Source organism: Danio aesculapii, chromosome 25 (assembly GCF_903798145.1).
Source record: "Danio aesculapii chromosome 25, fDanAes4.1, whole genome shotgun sequence".
NCBI lineage: Eukaryota > Metazoa > Chordata > Actinopteri > Cypriniformes > Danionidae > Danio > Danio aesculapii.
Window position 1 is genome coordinate 26526946 of NC_079459.1, and position 17372 is coordinate 26544317.

Here is a 17372-nt window from a genome sequence, read left to right on the forward strand (position 1 = left end):
CTCTCACAATTTTGAGTTTATATCTCACACTTGAGTTTATTTCTCGCAATTTTCAGTTTATTTCTTGCAATTTTCAGTTTATTTCTCACAATTTTGAGTTGATTTCTCACAATTTTGAGTTTATATCTCATATTTTTGAGTTTTTTATCTCACAATTTTAAGTTTATATCTCACAATTTTGAGTTTATATCTCATAATTTTAAGTTTATATCTCACAATTTTGAGTTTATTTTTCACAATTTTGAGTTTATATCTCACAATTTTGAGTTTATTTTTCACAATTTTGAGTTTATTTCTCACAATTTTATCTCACAATTTTGAGTTTATATCTTACAATTTTGAGTTTATTTCTCACAATTTTGAGTTTATTTCTCACAATTTTATCTCACAATTTTGAGTTTATATCTCATAATTTTGAGTTTATTTCTCACAATTTTAAGTTTATATCTCACAATTTTGAGTTTATATCTCACAATTTGAGTTTATTTTTCACAATTTTGAGTTTATTTCTCACAATTTTGAGTTGATTTCTCACAATTTTATCTCACATTTTTGAGTTTATATCTCATATTTTTGAGTTTTTTATCTCACAATTTTAAGTTTATATCTCACAATTTTAAGTTTATATCTCACAATTTTGAGTTTATATCTCACAATTTTGAGTTTATTTCTCACAATTTTGAGTTTATTTCTCACAATTTTGAGTTTATTTCTCACAATTTTGAGTTTATATCTCACAATTTTGAGTTGATTTCTCATAATTTTGAGTTTATATCTCACAATTTTGAGTTGATTTCTCACAATTTTGAGTTTATATCTCACAATTTTAAGTTTATATCTCACAATTTTGAGTTTAAATCTCACAATTTTGAGTTGATTTTTCACAATTTTGAGTTTTTTATCTCACATTTTTGAGTTTATATCTCATATTTTTGAGTTTTTTATCTCACAATTTTAAGTTTATATCTCACAATTTTAAGTTTATATCTCACAATTTTGAGTTTATTTCTCACAATTTTGAGTTGATTTCTCACAATTTTGAGTTGATTTCTCACAATTGTGAGTTGATTTCTCACAATTTTAAGTTTATATCTCACAATTTTAAGTTTATATCTCACAATTTTGAGTTTATATCTCACAATTTTGAGTTTATATCTTACAATTTTGAGTTTATTTCTCATAATTTTGAGTTTATTTCTCACAATTTTGAGTTTATTTCTCATAATTTTGAGTTTATTTCTCACAATTTTGAGTTTATTTCTCACAATTTTGAGTTTATTTCTCATAATTTTGAGTTTATTTCTCACAATTTTGAGTTGATTTCTCACAATTTTGAGTTTTTCTCACAATTTTCAGTTTATTTCTGACATTTTTGAGTTTATTTCTCACAATTTTCAGTTTGTCTCAATTTTGAGTTTCTCACAATTTTTGTTTGAAATTTGGAGTTTATATTTCTATTTAGTTTCACACCGTTTTCAGTTTATATTTCGTAATTTGAGTTACTTTCTCACAATTAAGTATATATCGCAATTTTAAGTTTTTCTCACAATTTTGAGTTTGTCACATTTTTGCGTTTATATCTTGCATTCTTTAGTTTATATCCCACAATTCTGGGTTTTTGTTTCACAATAGAGTTTATATCTCATAATTTTAAGTTCATACCCCACAATTCTGAGTTTACATCTGGCAATTTAGTTTATATCTCGCAATTAAGTTTACATCTCGCAATAGAGTTTATATCTCGCAATTCTGAGTTCAAATGTTGCAATTGAGTTTTTATCCCTCACAATATTAAATTTATATTCCCAAAATTCTGAGTTTATTTCTTGCAATTCTGAGTTTATATTCTGTAATTCTGTGTATATATTACACAATTCTGAGTTTATACATTATCTCACAATTATACATTTTTCAATTCGGACATTATTTCTTACAATTTTGAGTTTACATCTTGCTGTGGACTTTTTTCTTTTTTTTTTGTTTAATAATAAAAACAAGCTTCTACACCATATCCAAGCTCTAATAAACTAAAAGCAGTGTTATCATCTGCAGGTCTACAGCGAGAGATCGTGGCTGATGATCTTCCTCATCCTTTCGGCTTGACGCAGTATCGTGACTACATCTACTGGACGGACTGGAACCTGCGCAGCATTGAACGGGCCGACAAGCGCAGCGGCTTGAACCGAACGGTGGTGCAGGGACATCTGGAGTATGTCATGGATATCCTGGTTTTCCACTCCTCCAGGCAGGATGGTGCCAATGATTGTTCACAAAACAACGGCCAGTGTGCCCACCTGTGTCTGGCATCCCCCTCTGGAGCCCAGTGCCGATGCGCATCCCACTACACTCTGGAGGCCAACGGACGCAACTGCAGCTGTGAGTTTTGCGTTTTAATTATTGACTTATTTTAGGGCTCAATAATTTAGATGGGCATTTGAGGTTTTATTTGTGCTGATAAAAAATTAACAGAATGTATTATTACTGTAAATAATTATTGTAATCTAATAATTATAATTATTAATAGAATTTTGGTGTTCATGATAAATATTATACATTGTATAAACAGCAAAATCAGTTTAATGAGAATGAAAATATATTTATTAATAATAACATTTTTATGACAATATTACTTCTGTTATATGCAATGCTTAATATTATTTATAAGATATAACAAAATTATTTTTATATGTTTGTGTATAAAATGAATTATTGGTATTAAGAATTATTTATATTATTTTTTTAATATTTGTTTTATAAAATATTTGTATTTTTATAAAATAATTATAATTATTTTTATATATATATATATATATATATATATATATATATATATATATATATATGTATATATATATATATGATTCTAAAAAATAACCATTAATATTTTTTAATATTTTTAATTTCTATTTTTATGTTTTTAGTTTTGCTACATGTATAATATTGTTATTTATTTATAAAAATAATTATAAGTTTATGTTGTACTTTTATACATGTCATTTAATAATTATTTTATTAATAAATAACATATTTTACATTTAACAAATGTAATCAAAATTATTTTATCAAAAAATTATTTTTTAAGTTATTTTTTTACTTAAAAAATAAATGAAAAATATTATTACAAATCTAAATTGATAATTATTATTTTAGAATTATATATATATATACATACACACACATACATTAAATAAAAAATAATTATTAATAATTATTAAGCATCATTATTTCAAGATTTATTGTATATATGCATCTACAATAAATATATACAGGGACTGTACATGCAAAATAACCTTTTGGCTAATTCTGGCCCATTTCTGCATATTAAATATTAAAAATTCCTTGTACCTGTTAAATAACCCTGAAAAATAAAATAACATTACTATTGTTAGTACTTTTATATAATATTATCATTATTACTTGTATTAATAATAATATTATCATTATTAACATTATTGATCATTTTAAATCAAATTTTATTTTTAAAGTACAAATGTAATATTAGTGAGCACTCATAAGTGCGCTAAATGTTGTAGGCTTGCGGTTGGCTTTATATATTTTAGCAGCCACAAGGGCTAAAGTAATCTTAGGTCTCCAAGCCATAAAGTTCACCGGGTTTTACTGACATTCAAAGTGAGTCATGGGTTTTAAGATGCAGTTGGCAGATTGAAACGACATTAGAAAACAATGGCTCAGAGCCATGCAAAACTCACTCATATGCATTTAATTCCTTATAAGCTTAAAAATTACAGAACTGGGATTAAACAAGCACGGTGAGAGCTTCTGGCCAAGAGTGCAGAGGTCTTGGCAGCAGTAGCATGTTTCTGCTCTTTTATTCCCTCTTGTTTCTTCATTCTCTCGTGGCCTGCAGGGAAAGGCTGATTGCGTTTAGTTCGTATGATTGCATTTAGCTGACCTTCACCTTCTGGAAATGTCCAATGCTCAACTGTGCTCTAAAGCACATTTTTCCACACCTCACTAATGCGTTTCATGTTATATGGGTTTGGGGAACTTCCATTCAATAGAAATCAAACAAATCACAGGTGATAATGAAGTTGGGCTACAAATAATTCAGAGACACAGTGAAAACAAAGTCTGAGGTACATTTGGTTTAGTGTTCATTTTTTAACCATCATGATATATCATGACAGTATCTCACAATTTTGAGTCTACACAGTGTCTTACACAATTCTAAGTCTATAGAGTATCTGGCAATTCTGAGACTACACGGTATTTCACAATTCTGAGTCTATACAATATCTCAATTCTGACTCTATACAATAACTCGCAATTCTGAGTCTATATAGTATCTTGCAATTCTGAGTCTATACATTATCTTACAATTCTGAGTCTATGCAGTATCTCACAATTCTGTGTCTATAGAGTATCTCGCAGTTCTGAGTCTATATGTTATCTCACAATTCTAAGTTTATAGAGAATCTTGCAGTTCTGTGTCTATACGGTATCCTGCAATTCTGGGTCTATAGATTATCTTGCAATTTTGAGTTTATAGAATATCTTGCAATTATGAGACTATGCTGTATCTTGCAATTCTGAGTCTATACGGTATCTAGCAACTCTGAGTCTATACAGTATCTTCCAGTTCTGAGACTATATTGTATCTTTCAATTCTGAGTCTATATGGTATTTTGTAATTCTCTATCTATAAAGTATCTCGCAATTCTGAGACTATATGGTATTTCACAATTCTGAGTATATTCGGTATCGCAATTCTGAGTCTATACAGCATCTCACAATTCTGAGTCTGAACAGTGTCTTGTAATTCTGAGTCTATAGAGTATCTTGCAGTTCTGAGTCTATACGGTATCCTACAATTCAGAGTCTATACAGTATCTCGCAATTCTGAGTCTATAGAGTATCTTGCAGTTCTGAGTCTATACGGTATCCTGCAATTCAGAGTCTATACAATATCTCACAATTCTGAGTCTAAACAATGTCTCGCAATTTAGAATCTATACATTGTCACAATTCTGAGTCTATACAGTATCTCACAATTCTGAATCTATACGGTATCCTGCAATTCTGGGTCTATAGAGTATTTTGCAATTTTGAGTTTATAGAATATCTTGCAATTATAAAAATATATGATATCTAGCAATTCTGAGTCTATACAGTATCTTGCAATTCTGTGTCTATATGGTATATTGTAATTCTCTGTGTATAGAGTAACTCGCAATTCTGAGTTTATAGAGTATCTTGCAATTCTAAGACTAATATGCTATATCTCAATTCTGAGTCTATACAGTATCTGACAATTTTGAGTCTATGTATTTTGACAATTTTGAGTCTTGTAAGTCTGAGTCTATATAGTATCTCGCAATTCTGGGTTTATAGTGTCTCGCAATTGTGAGTCTGTACAGTGTCCTGTAATTCAGATGAAAACATCTGTAAAATTGCAGAATAAATTGTGTCGAGGGTTTTGGGGGTTATTTATGATCTACTGAAAGTAATTAGGTAATTTTAAAAGGTTTTCTTTTTAATACAAGAGGGAAGATCTTTGAGGATAATAATGAATAATACATGTTTAAAAGACATTTCACTGATTGTTTACAGTTAAACAAAAGTTTGCCCTTTAATTAATACAGCATCATAAGATGTAGGAAAACTGTGGCTAACTCAGTTGTGATCTCGTTGTTCTGCTCAACAGCGCCCTCTAGTTTCCTGCTGTTCAGCCAGAAGAGCTCTATCAGCCGAATGGTTCTAGGTGAACAGAGTCCAGACATGATTTTACCTATTCATGTGATGAAGAACCTGCGCGCCATCAGCTTCGACCCTTTGGAGCGACTGGTCTACTGGGTGGACGGACGCCAAAACATCCGCAGATCCAGAGATGATGGCACTCAGGTGACTGGAAAAAAAAAAACATTTATGTTGCTTGATGGTTATTAGTATACACCTGAGCTATACTAATATAAAAAAGATAATAATAATAATAATGATGATGATGATAATAATAATCTTAATTTATAAATACAATTGTAATAATAATAATAATAATAATTATTATTATTATTATTATTATTATTATTATCTAAATTTATTAATACAACAATAATGATTATTATTATTATCTTAATTTATTAATACAATAATAATAATTATTATTATTATTATTATTATTATTATTATCTTAATTTTTATGCAATAATTATTAGTATTGTATTCAAAATGAAGGTAATGTAATAATAATGTAAACAAATGTTCATAATCATTGTCATTGATTATATAAATTGTAATTAAAATGAACAATTAATAATTATTAGTATAGAAAAAAAGATATATTTTGTTATGTTAATGATCACTTATGATGATGAATGTCACTATTATATAAAATTTATATTCTAATAAATAATATTGCATTTTTATTATTTAAAATCCTTATTTAATATTAAATCAATTTCTTGTGTCACTTCAGTTTGGGATGTTATTCACCATATTGTTATACAGTTATTTGTGATTGAATTGATTTGTTGTTCAGTGCCCGTACAGTCTAAATCTAGCATGCTGTGCTCTGAAATGAATTATCCAGGCCTCCACAGTGATGACCCCAGACAGCCTTCACCCCAAGCAGCCTCATGACCTCAGTCTGGACCCGTACAGCCGCACCGTTTACTGGACCTGCGAGACCACCAACACCATCAACATCCACCGCATGGATGGGCACGTCATTGGAGAGGTGCTGAAGGACGATGTGGACAAGCCACGTGCTATAGTGGTGAATGCAGAGAAAGGGTATGATTATTCATAACATACAAAGGGTGAAACTGATTGGTTAGTTCTTCTCACATGATGTGCGCAGGATTCGTATGGCTGATATATATTTAAGATGATGAACTACTTGATATTTAATAGAGTAAATGACAGTAATTTAATATTGGAAACTTTCTTAGTATACTATACTATAGAATAAAATAATAATACGAATCTGATATAATGTTGTGATTTAATTTGCCACATGTAAATTACTGGAACAGTCACTGGTACTATTCGGTAGTTTGGTGGTTTATTTCACAAATTTGGCAACCATTAATCGTCCATTTGGGAAGACACTAATCTCTTACACCATATTGTTAATTGTACGTCACTACATGAACAGAAATACATTTTTTATTATATATACAATATGCTGATTCTTTTAACGCCATTTGTAGTCAACATATATAAATCTATGTGAAGATTTGTGCAACCGACCGCCTCTATTTTCTCTCTGGACCTTAAAAAAAAATCATAGAAATTATGAATTAAGATTGTGTGGAGGGGTCAAATTGAGATCGCTAACTCTTTACTAATCGTGCAGCCCTACTGCTCTGTAAACTAGTGTTGTCTTGATAATGGAATTCGATACCAATCGATACTGAATTTTTAAAAACGTCCATTTCCCCGCAAACATTTGAGCGCTGTTGAGCACATTCTTAAACAGTGCTGACTTGTCATTGTGTTCAATAGCAAATCACTGTTTTAGAACGTGCTCCACAGCGCTTAAATGTTCACCGGAAATGGACATTTTCTCAATTTCAGTACCGAGTGGTATTGAATTCCAGTATCGTGACAGCCCTACTGTAAACATAACGACCATCATAAATGAAACACTCTTGAGTCAGTTAGGTGTGTTAATGCAAGTTCTTGCTTGTATACTTGCATTGCTGGAGCCATTGTTTTGCACTTGGACAACAGAGCATTTGTTTGACTCAGATTTTTGTGACTTAGAGTTTTTAGTTTTGTCTATAAAGCTACGTTCACACTGCAGATAAATGTGGCCCGAATCTGATTTTGTCCCCCTCATGTGACTCAGGTGATGACAGTGTGAACAGCCCAAACCGCATGGAATCTGATTTTTTCATGGCAGATCTGTGCCACTTTTATATGTATGTCTAGCATGATTCCACTTTCGTATTCGACATGAAACGCACATTCACCGGTAGGAATGACATCCCGACCTACTCATAATTCGTTCTTCGTATAGGTTGTTTTCAATCACGTGGTTCTGGTGATGCGCTAAAATTCTGATGAAGGGCAAAGACATAGAGGTAAACTGAATAGGAAGCATAGAGGAAAGCCTGTTTTTTGCGATTTATACCATATTTCAAAGGAGATATGAATAGAAAATAGTCTCATATGTTGGGCATGATCCTTATATCATTCTACTAAACTAAAATATGTTTGCCTGTCATCGAGGTGGTAGATACTGTAACCTATTACGTTACATAAAAAATACTATAGTAAATATTTTAGTGTTTGGAAGCATACTATAGATAGCTACTTGAATTAAACTGTCGTGGTAATTACATTGTTGCTGTGGTATGACACAACTGTAGTAAAAAACTAATTATTCAATAGGCTTCAGTTTTCTTCGCTATAATTATACACCATCACAATGCACCACAGTTTATACTAACGTTACAGTATTTATTACAGTTCATCAGTTTACTGTGCTACAGTATTCGGTAACATTCATTAACAAAGAGTTGTACACATCATATACTTTACTATGTGGTTCAAAATCATGTTTATTATAAATTACTATAGTTTTCCCCCATGCAGATATCTTCCAGACATCACGAAATAACAAATGAAAGCTTACAAAAGTGTGACACATAGTCTACATTATTATTTATTTATTTTTGTAAGGTGGAATGAACTAAATGAACTTAACCATCTAAATGAACCTAACCACAAACATTCAACTTTACGGTTGTTTATTCTGCCGAAACACCAGTAAAGACTTGGATTATTGCAAAACAAAACAAAAAAAAGTTTATTACATGCTGCCTTTTCTTACGTTTTTCAGCCAGGTTTTTAAACTTTCCCTCATTTATGAGCAAAGTCCATAAAAGCTGTTCGGCATTTCTTATTTTGGGCGATTGAAACAATTATGAACAAAATAAAACAAAGTTTTTGATGTTCTGATAGCGATTCCTATGTAAAAGAATCACTTCCTGCCCTCCGTCTGAATTTTGCGTGTCATCGATGACGTCTTGTGACATAACCAAATTACATAACCAAAATACACTGTGATATAGCCTTAATTCTCAGTTTGTTGGATCGTTTTGCTTTTTCACTACAATCGATCCGCTCCAGAATTCGTTTCAATCAGGCGATCTTGGATCGATTGATTTAGCGTGGATCAGAGCGCAATTGCTGGATTTACATATGTTAAACGAACCGCACTAACTGGGCAAATGAGATAGGTGTCTAGGTGTGAAAGCACCTTACTTACCAATATCAACAATTGCCTGTTGTTGTTTTTTTTTAGTAAGTAATCATTTTAGTAAACAATAACAATATTGACCTGTTTATTTTGGTTAGTTTTTTATAGAAATAATAGATGATCGACTTCTCTAAAAAGAAATGTTTTATTGGCTTCCATTCGAAATTTGCAAAACAACCTTGTTTTATGAGGTGTACCTGATTTGTTCTGGTCAAGATCTTTTCTCTGAAGCTCTCCAAAAGCGTCGACAATTTGTTTACCTCATGCATAAGCCAGTCCTCAAATCTAAATCCAAATTACTGTCAGAACCAGATCAGACAACAACTCAAAATGTCATAAAACCGATGCTGCAGAGCTTTTTTCTCCGATCGTACAGGATCAAAACAACTTCAAAGACGTTAGCATAAGGATTTGTTTAACTTTGCAGGTGGGAAACTGAATGCGTGCTATGCTACATTCCCCACTCTAAACTCAGACTTTGGCTGATGTTTATCGAGTACAAAGCAGTTCATAGTGCTCTGACTCAGAAAAGACACCTTCAGATCCATCAGCCAAACCAGTCTGAGGGTTTATTCACTTCTTTAGTATTTTTCCTAACATTGAAACATATCGCATACAGCTATGGAGAAATAAAAGTCCCTCAGTTTCTCTGAGGTTTTTGTAATATTAGGTATGAGTTTGAGTAAAATTTTATTTTTAATATTTTTTAAACTATGAAGCTCTAATATAATTTCTTCTTAATTTATTATTTTTATTTAAAAGACTTTTTAAATTTGAAAAATAGTTTTCATTTGTTGTGATTTGAAAACTACACCAAATATTGTTTTCATAACTCTACTGAAGTTAAAATATTAGTATTGTGTTGTCTAGAAATTTAAGCTTGTCTAAAAATGTAGTACTCATGTCCGTAAGAAATTTTAGGCCTTAAAAAGACGTAAATTTGCTGAAATATTGTGTTGTACGTCTTAAATCATTTTAAACGGGTCTTCATTTTCTTCTGTCCATGTAAAGCTACCCAGTTGGGTCGACACTCATCCAATCACCAAAATCATCTGAATAAAACCTTTAACAAATGCTAAATTTTTAACTCCATTTGCCAATATGATTCAATTATCTTTCTTTAAAAAACATTTGTTTAAAAGTTCTTCATTGATTTATGATGAGGACCTGGACAGACTGTTGCGCATGTGTTTCAAAACATAGACCGCGTCCGAAATCGCCTACCACTCAGTAGGTACTGCATTTGAATTTGAATTTACTACTTGACTGAGAAAAAGTATGTTCTATACAATGTGAAAAGTATGAATAGAACACGGATGTACTACATCTGCCATTTTGTCATGATCATGTGACCTTCCCGTGTCAGTTGCAAAGATTCACTCCCATTCATGAATTGCGTGGCATCATGGGATAGCATCCATTGGATCTTGCCGGAAGTAGTAGGTCATCTGGGTAATTCTCGCACTGTTTTTCGAATTTTATGACTTCAGACTTACTACTCTGCTCGTATATAGTTTTTAGCACACTATTTATTATAGAAGTATGCGATTTCGGACGTAGCCATAGTTTTTAAAACACGTGCATTTTTTAAAAAGAAATCCACATGAACTGGAAGCTGGGAACTGGAAGTTATTACAACCTAACAGACACCTCCTCCTCAGCATTTCTGTTTGTTGTCAAACTGACAGTTGGAGGGGTGTGGCTAGATATGTTAGCCACGCCCATTACCTCAGACAGACGTAATCTTATATTTGAACTGAAAACAATCAGGAAGTGCATTTTCAGATTTTAATTTTAGATTACAAGGGCAAACAATTTTGTTTTCTTAATGACACGCACAGATGAGTTGTTCACCACAAAAACAGTGAGCTAACATTTTGATTTCATTTGTACTTTGATAAAGTGCATGTTTGAGTTTGCTTGTTTTGACACATTATTTAAAATATTTGGCTTAGAAATAACTAAATTAGATTTTATTTTGAGTGAAAAATCTTTTCTATTGGCATTAGAACAAATCCTTAGCATTTTATTAAGTCAAATTTCATTCATAAAAGTATTAAAAAGGTCTTCAATTTGATTTGATGAAACCTGCAGAAACTGTGCTCTAAATGACCTTTTTATGTCAATTGTAGTTGACAGAAATAATGAAAATTATTTTACTCAAACACAAAGCTATGAATTTTAACTCCAGATAAACAGTTATTAAATGTTCTCTTATTTTTGTTTCCATAGTTCTGTATCTCCAAAAGCATTGCTGTGCTGTTTATCTAACTTTTACAGATGCTCAGACACCATATTGGCGGCGTTATCGATACCGAAATTACAAACAGATGCAAATTGTGGGTTTCCCAGATGGGAACAGAAAACAGAAGCGAACGCACCTTTGAGAGTTATCACAAGCTAATCTAGACATAACATTAGAGTTAAAGGGCTTTGGTGATGTGTGAAGATGTACAACAATTCTCACGCAGTCAAAACAACATGGCCTTTCAAAGCTGTTTAACATATGAGTGTTTATCCAAACCTATGAATCGTGTGCAATAACAACTTTTATTGTTGAAACTTCTTGAAAGATGTTGTTGTTGTACTCCAATTAAAGCCACTTTACTTTTATGCCAATGGAAAAATGCCAAATCACAAATCTCTTCTTTTTTCCTCTCTTCACAGCTACATGTATTTCACTACTGTTCAGGAGCGTTCAGCTAAAATTGAAGGTGCTTCTTTGGACGGGACGGAGCGCGAATCTCTGTTTACGACCAGTTTGATCCGGCCTGTGGCTCTTGCTTTGGACAATAAGCTGGGGAAGCTGTTTTGGGTGGATGCAGATCTGAAACGCATCGAGAGCAGCGACCTGTCTGGTAAATACTGTGATATATTTGCATGCACATCTAAAGGGACATGCTCATATTTATAGCATGTCAATATAGAAATATCTATATGTGAGAAATTTCTTGGTCTATTAAACATAATTTGGGAAATATTTGAAAAAGGGGTAATAATTTAGACTTCACCTGTATATTTGGAGTTGTTTTGGAGAACACAAGCATAAGAATAACACACTGATACCTACACCCCCAAAAAAACCTTCAGTTTTGATTTCAGACAGACTTTATGAAGTTGATTGATTCGTCTGAGGTTATTCAAGTTCTGCTCGTCACAGAATATGACTGGCTCCTCTCCTACTTCAACACTGCCAGGAAGCAAAGTCTCTCCAGATGCTGAAACTCTGATGTTTTGATGTTAGCATGAGACAGATGATCACACCTTAATCCTCAGATAATCTCTGAACCCTCCTCTAAAGCCAAATGACCAACAAAAGGCCAAACAGATGCAACTCATAATGTGACACTGCAAAAAAAAAAAAAAAAAAGATTTATGATCTCTTTGTTTGCTTGTCAGGCGCGAATCGGATCGTTCTCCAGGACTCAAACATCCTCCAGCCTGTTGGTTTAACTGTTTTGGGGGATCACCTGTACTGGATCGACAAACAGCAGCAGATGATCGAGCGCGTGGACAAGCTGACTGGAGAGAAGAGGACCCGCATTCAGGGCCGACTGCAGTACCTGACCGGCATCCACGCAGTGCAGTACATGGAGACAGACGAGTTTGGTAAGGTCACAGTTCATAACATTACTTTCAAATGATTAATTACCATTGGAAAATGTGTTTATTATAATTGAATATGAGTTAATATAACATACAATATAATAATTTACTTATTTATAACATTTTATTTCATTAAAATATCAATAAAAACTAAATAAAATATCATCTTATGTAATATATTATAATTATTACTTTAATACATTTTTGGTATGTAGGAGACTGTGATTTAGTTTACTGTAATTCAGTGATATATTTATTTATTTAAAATATTTATATATATATATATATATATTAATTTAAAGAAATCTAAATATTGAAAAGTAATTTTAAAATATATATTAAAAATAGGGCTGGGCCGATAAATAGTATTATAGCAAATCGCAATAAAATTTATGTCGATTACAAAGATAAGGTCTGGACTTTTTTACTCTATATTGATCTAAGAGCCAATCACACAGCAGAAATGAGCAACAATGGAAATCTAGAAGTGTGTTGATATTAGAGATGCACTAATTTTTCGGCCACCAAAAATTATCGCCCACAAAAATAGATTATTGTTATTTACTGGACCCTCTTATTTGTGGCTTCAGTCATTGTTGGGATACTCTTTTAAATCTCAAAGCATTAATAACTGATATTGAAATCTATATTGTTATTGTTCAATCTGGAAAATAATTAATAAAGGTTTAATTTTTGCCATATCGTCCAGCCCTATTTAAAAATATTAAATATATTAAAAGATCTGTATCTATAATTAAGACTTGGTAATATTAATGTATTTATAATTTTATTCAATTATTAATATTAATATTAATTGACAGAAGACAAATTTGAGTTTAGTATATAATATAGTACATAAAAAACATCTTTATGAACTTATATTATTTTATTTATGCATTAATAATTATATGATATTTGAAAATGGCTTGTTACTATACTATATTTCTATATATACTATATTTATTGCTACTAATAGTGTGTATGTGCATATATATATATATATATATATATATATATATATATATATATATATATATATATATATATATTTATATTATGTTGTTATAAATTAATAGTATATATTAGTGCTGGGCAAAGATTAATTGCATCCAAAATAAAAGATTTTGACATAATATACGTGTATTATAGTTAATATGTATACGTGATGCACACACATACATAAAAACAAAGCCATACAAAACTGTTTTGTTAGATTTTTAAATTTGTATGTAATTTGTATCATATACACATATATTCTATATCTAAATATAAATAATAAAATATTTTCTTTAATATATGCACATCTGTGTGTATTTATATCTACATAAATATACACAGTACGCACATTTGAGTTGTATATAATAGTGTAAATGATCAAACTGTAATTTTAATCGTGTTTTAACCTGCAGTTCACCTTATTTGAGTGACAAAAAAACACATGTTGGGTAAATCAGTACAATTATGTAGTTAATATACTTTATAGTTGCATCTGAAATCACATACTTCCATACTATGTAGTACACTAAAAGCAGTATGCGAGCCGAGTAGTATGTCCGACTTCATAGAATTAAAAAAAATAGTATGCGAGAAGTACCCGGATGACCTACAGCTTCCAGCAAGATTCTGAAGTTCGCAACTCATTCATGCTATGCTATCCCATGATGCACTGTGAGAGAATTCAAAAATGGGAGTGAATTGACACAACTGACATGCATAGGTCATGTGATGAAGACTAAATGGCGAATGTAGTACGTCTGAGTTCCATTCATACTAATCACGTTCGTACTGTATAGAACGTACTTTTCTAACAGCTGAGTAGTACGTTTAAGTTCAAATGTAGTGCCTACTAAGTACTGAGCGATTTCGGATGCAGCATATGATAACATTTTCTAAATTCTCCTGTTTCTCCTTTACAGCCACACACCCGTGTTCCCGTGACAATGGAGGCTGTTCGCACATCTGCATTGCTAAAGGTGACGGGACACCTCGCTGCTCCTGTCCCATGCATCTGGTGCTGCTTCAAAACCTGCTCAGCTGTGGAGGTACGTCTCACAAACAAAGTCAGAATTATTAGCCCTTCTGTGAATTGTTTTTTCTTTTTCAAATATGTCCAAATGATGTTTAACAGAGCAAGAATTTCTCACAGTATTTCCTATAATATTTTTTCTTCTGGAGATAGTCTTATTTGTTTTATTTCAGCTAGAATAAAAGCAGTTTTTTTTTAAAACCATTTTAAGGTCAATATTATAAGCCCCCTGAAGCAATATTTGTTTCGATAGTCTACAGAACAAACCATCATTATACAATGATTTGCCTAATTACCCTATCTTGCCTAATGAACCTAGTTAATCCTTTAAATGTCACTTTAAGCTGAATACTGGTATCTCGAAAAATATCTAGTCAAATATTCCGTACTGTCATCATGGCAAAAAGACATCCATTTTTAGAAATTGGTTATTAAAACTATTATCATTAGAAGTGTGTTGAAAAAATCTGAAAAGCTTATGCACTGACCACAAAAATACCCACAATTCTGTTCAGAGCCTCCCACCTGCTCGAGTGAGCAGTTTACCTGCGCTACCGGTGAGATCGACTGTATCCCGATGGCGTGGCGCTGTGACGGCATCGCTGAATGTGCAGACAACAGTGACGAGATGAACTGTCCCATCTGCTCCGAACTGCAGTTTCAATGTGACAAAGGCCAGTGTGTGGACATTCAGCTGCGCTGCAATGGAGAGCCCGACTGCGCAGACGGCTCCGATGAACAGGACTGTGAAAGTAGGTCTTGTTTTGCAGTTACAACCTCTGATTGAGTCTGTATACATAAAGGTGCACAATTTAGTCAAGAAATATTGAGGTTCAGATGTGAGTTATGATTTAGGCCATGTCCACACATACACAGCTATTTTTATAAATGGAGTTTTTCCCACTTTCATCTAAAAAAAAAAATGTTTGTTCATGTTTGTTCACATGAAAACCAAAGACTAGAATATACAATACGTGTCAATCATGTAGTTTTGAATGGGGAAAATAGTAACGGTCAATATAGAGAATGAAGCCCCGCCTACTAGTGCATGAGCCAATCATCGATCGATATAGACTGATGTTTCTCAGGGGGAGAAGCTCAGACCAGACGTGTGCTTTTATGTGGTCAACAAACAACAACTTGCTTTACGGACATAAGAAATATATTCACATAAAGCTTGAAATCTGTACTTTTAAATGTACCCACTACACTTGAAAACAAATGTTTTTTTGGTTTTGTAATCTGTATAAAATGAACACGAGATAAAGTCCGTCCTGTCAAACGCACATCACATGACAGCAACTACTCAAACGCCCCACAAAGAGTCACTGTCTTTTCCGGAGAAGATTCGCCATCAAGACCAGGTTGTGAATTACTTCAGAAGAGCAGCACGATCAGACGATCATTATCCAGAGCATGATAATGTGTAGAACGACCATAAATGAGGTCGGTGTCGTGATCTCGAGTACGCATTTGCTCGGTCAACCTGAAAAAATGCCAATTTTGTTTGATTTGAACGTTTAGAAACTAAACTTTTGAGACAGTTATTGTTTAATTTTATTGGGGATTCCAAATATGTAATGTAATAGTAACGTTGGCAAAGTTTTGGAGAAATTGATGTTTGCCCATTTAGACAGAATGCCTGAGCATACTGCCCAAGAGGCGTTTCAAAATGAAAGTGAGTGAAATGACTTGCCTTAAAGGGACTTTGAAAATGCAAAAACCCACTGTGATGCATGTTAAGGGCACGCCAAACCAACAGGTGGCGATATTGACACTTTTATGCTGGGTTCATACCAAACGGAGAGTATTTTTGCGAGTAAATACAAAAAAACAAGTCAATGCAAAGGTGAGAATAGAGGCAAAATACCACCCCAAGGTCGAACAATTTGGAATATGCGATACATTTGCTACGAAATTTCGCAATTAGCATTATTTGCATAAATATAGCATCATTTTTGTATCATTGTACAACAATGATTAACATTTTTACAGTACTGATGGTTGGGGTGGTGCTAGGCATTAATAAAATACAATTTATCGGGTCATTTAATAAATAACATAAATAATACTCTGTACAACTAGTGTTTTTACATTACTGTCACCGTTGAGTTTAGGGTTGGGGTAGGTGTTAATTACATAAAGTGTGAAATTTAATAAATAATATAAATAGTTCTTGTTAACCTGCAACTGTATCTGATCTACCACACTGTACCTGGAGTTTGGGAAAACCTTCACCTTGATCAGAGTTTTCAGAAAGGATTGGTTTCAGTCACCTGATACTCTGTTTTCATGCGGACAAACCTGAAACAGCATCGAAAAAAGTCCGTCTTTGAAAATACGCGTGTTTGTGTGGACAGGGCCTTAATGTCTGATTGCTGGCTGCTTTCTGGATTTTTTATTGTTTTTATGTATGAATGCTCTCTAGAAGTCTCATATATAGTTTACTTTAACTTTATTATGGACACACACTGTCCAAAAAACACAAACAATAAATAAACAAAGCATAAAATA

General features: G+C 32.3%; 1 protein-coding gene across 1 annotated transcript in view; it reads left to right on the forward strand.

The window, feature by feature from the left end:
- lrp5 (low density lipoprotein receptor-related protein 5) overlaps positions 1 to 17372 on the forward strand; it is a 129133-nt gene that overhangs the window by 102230 nt on the left and 9531 nt on the right. The window contains exons 13-19 of the mRNA XM_056451349.1: positions 2053 to 2376; positions 5666 to 5862; positions 6548 to 6750; positions 11894 to 12084; positions 12626 to 12835; positions 14749 to 14874; positions 15374 to 15610. Of these exons, the coding sequence (XP_056307324.1) occupies positions 2053 to 2376; positions 5666 to 5862; positions 6548 to 6750; positions 11894 to 12084; positions 12626 to 12835; positions 14749 to 14874; positions 15374 to 15610 (1488 nt within the window). The remainder of the gene's footprint in view (positions 1 to 2052; positions 2377 to 5665; positions 5863 to 6547; positions 6751 to 11893; positions 12085 to 12625; positions 12836 to 14748; positions 14875 to 15373; positions 15611 to 17372) is intronic.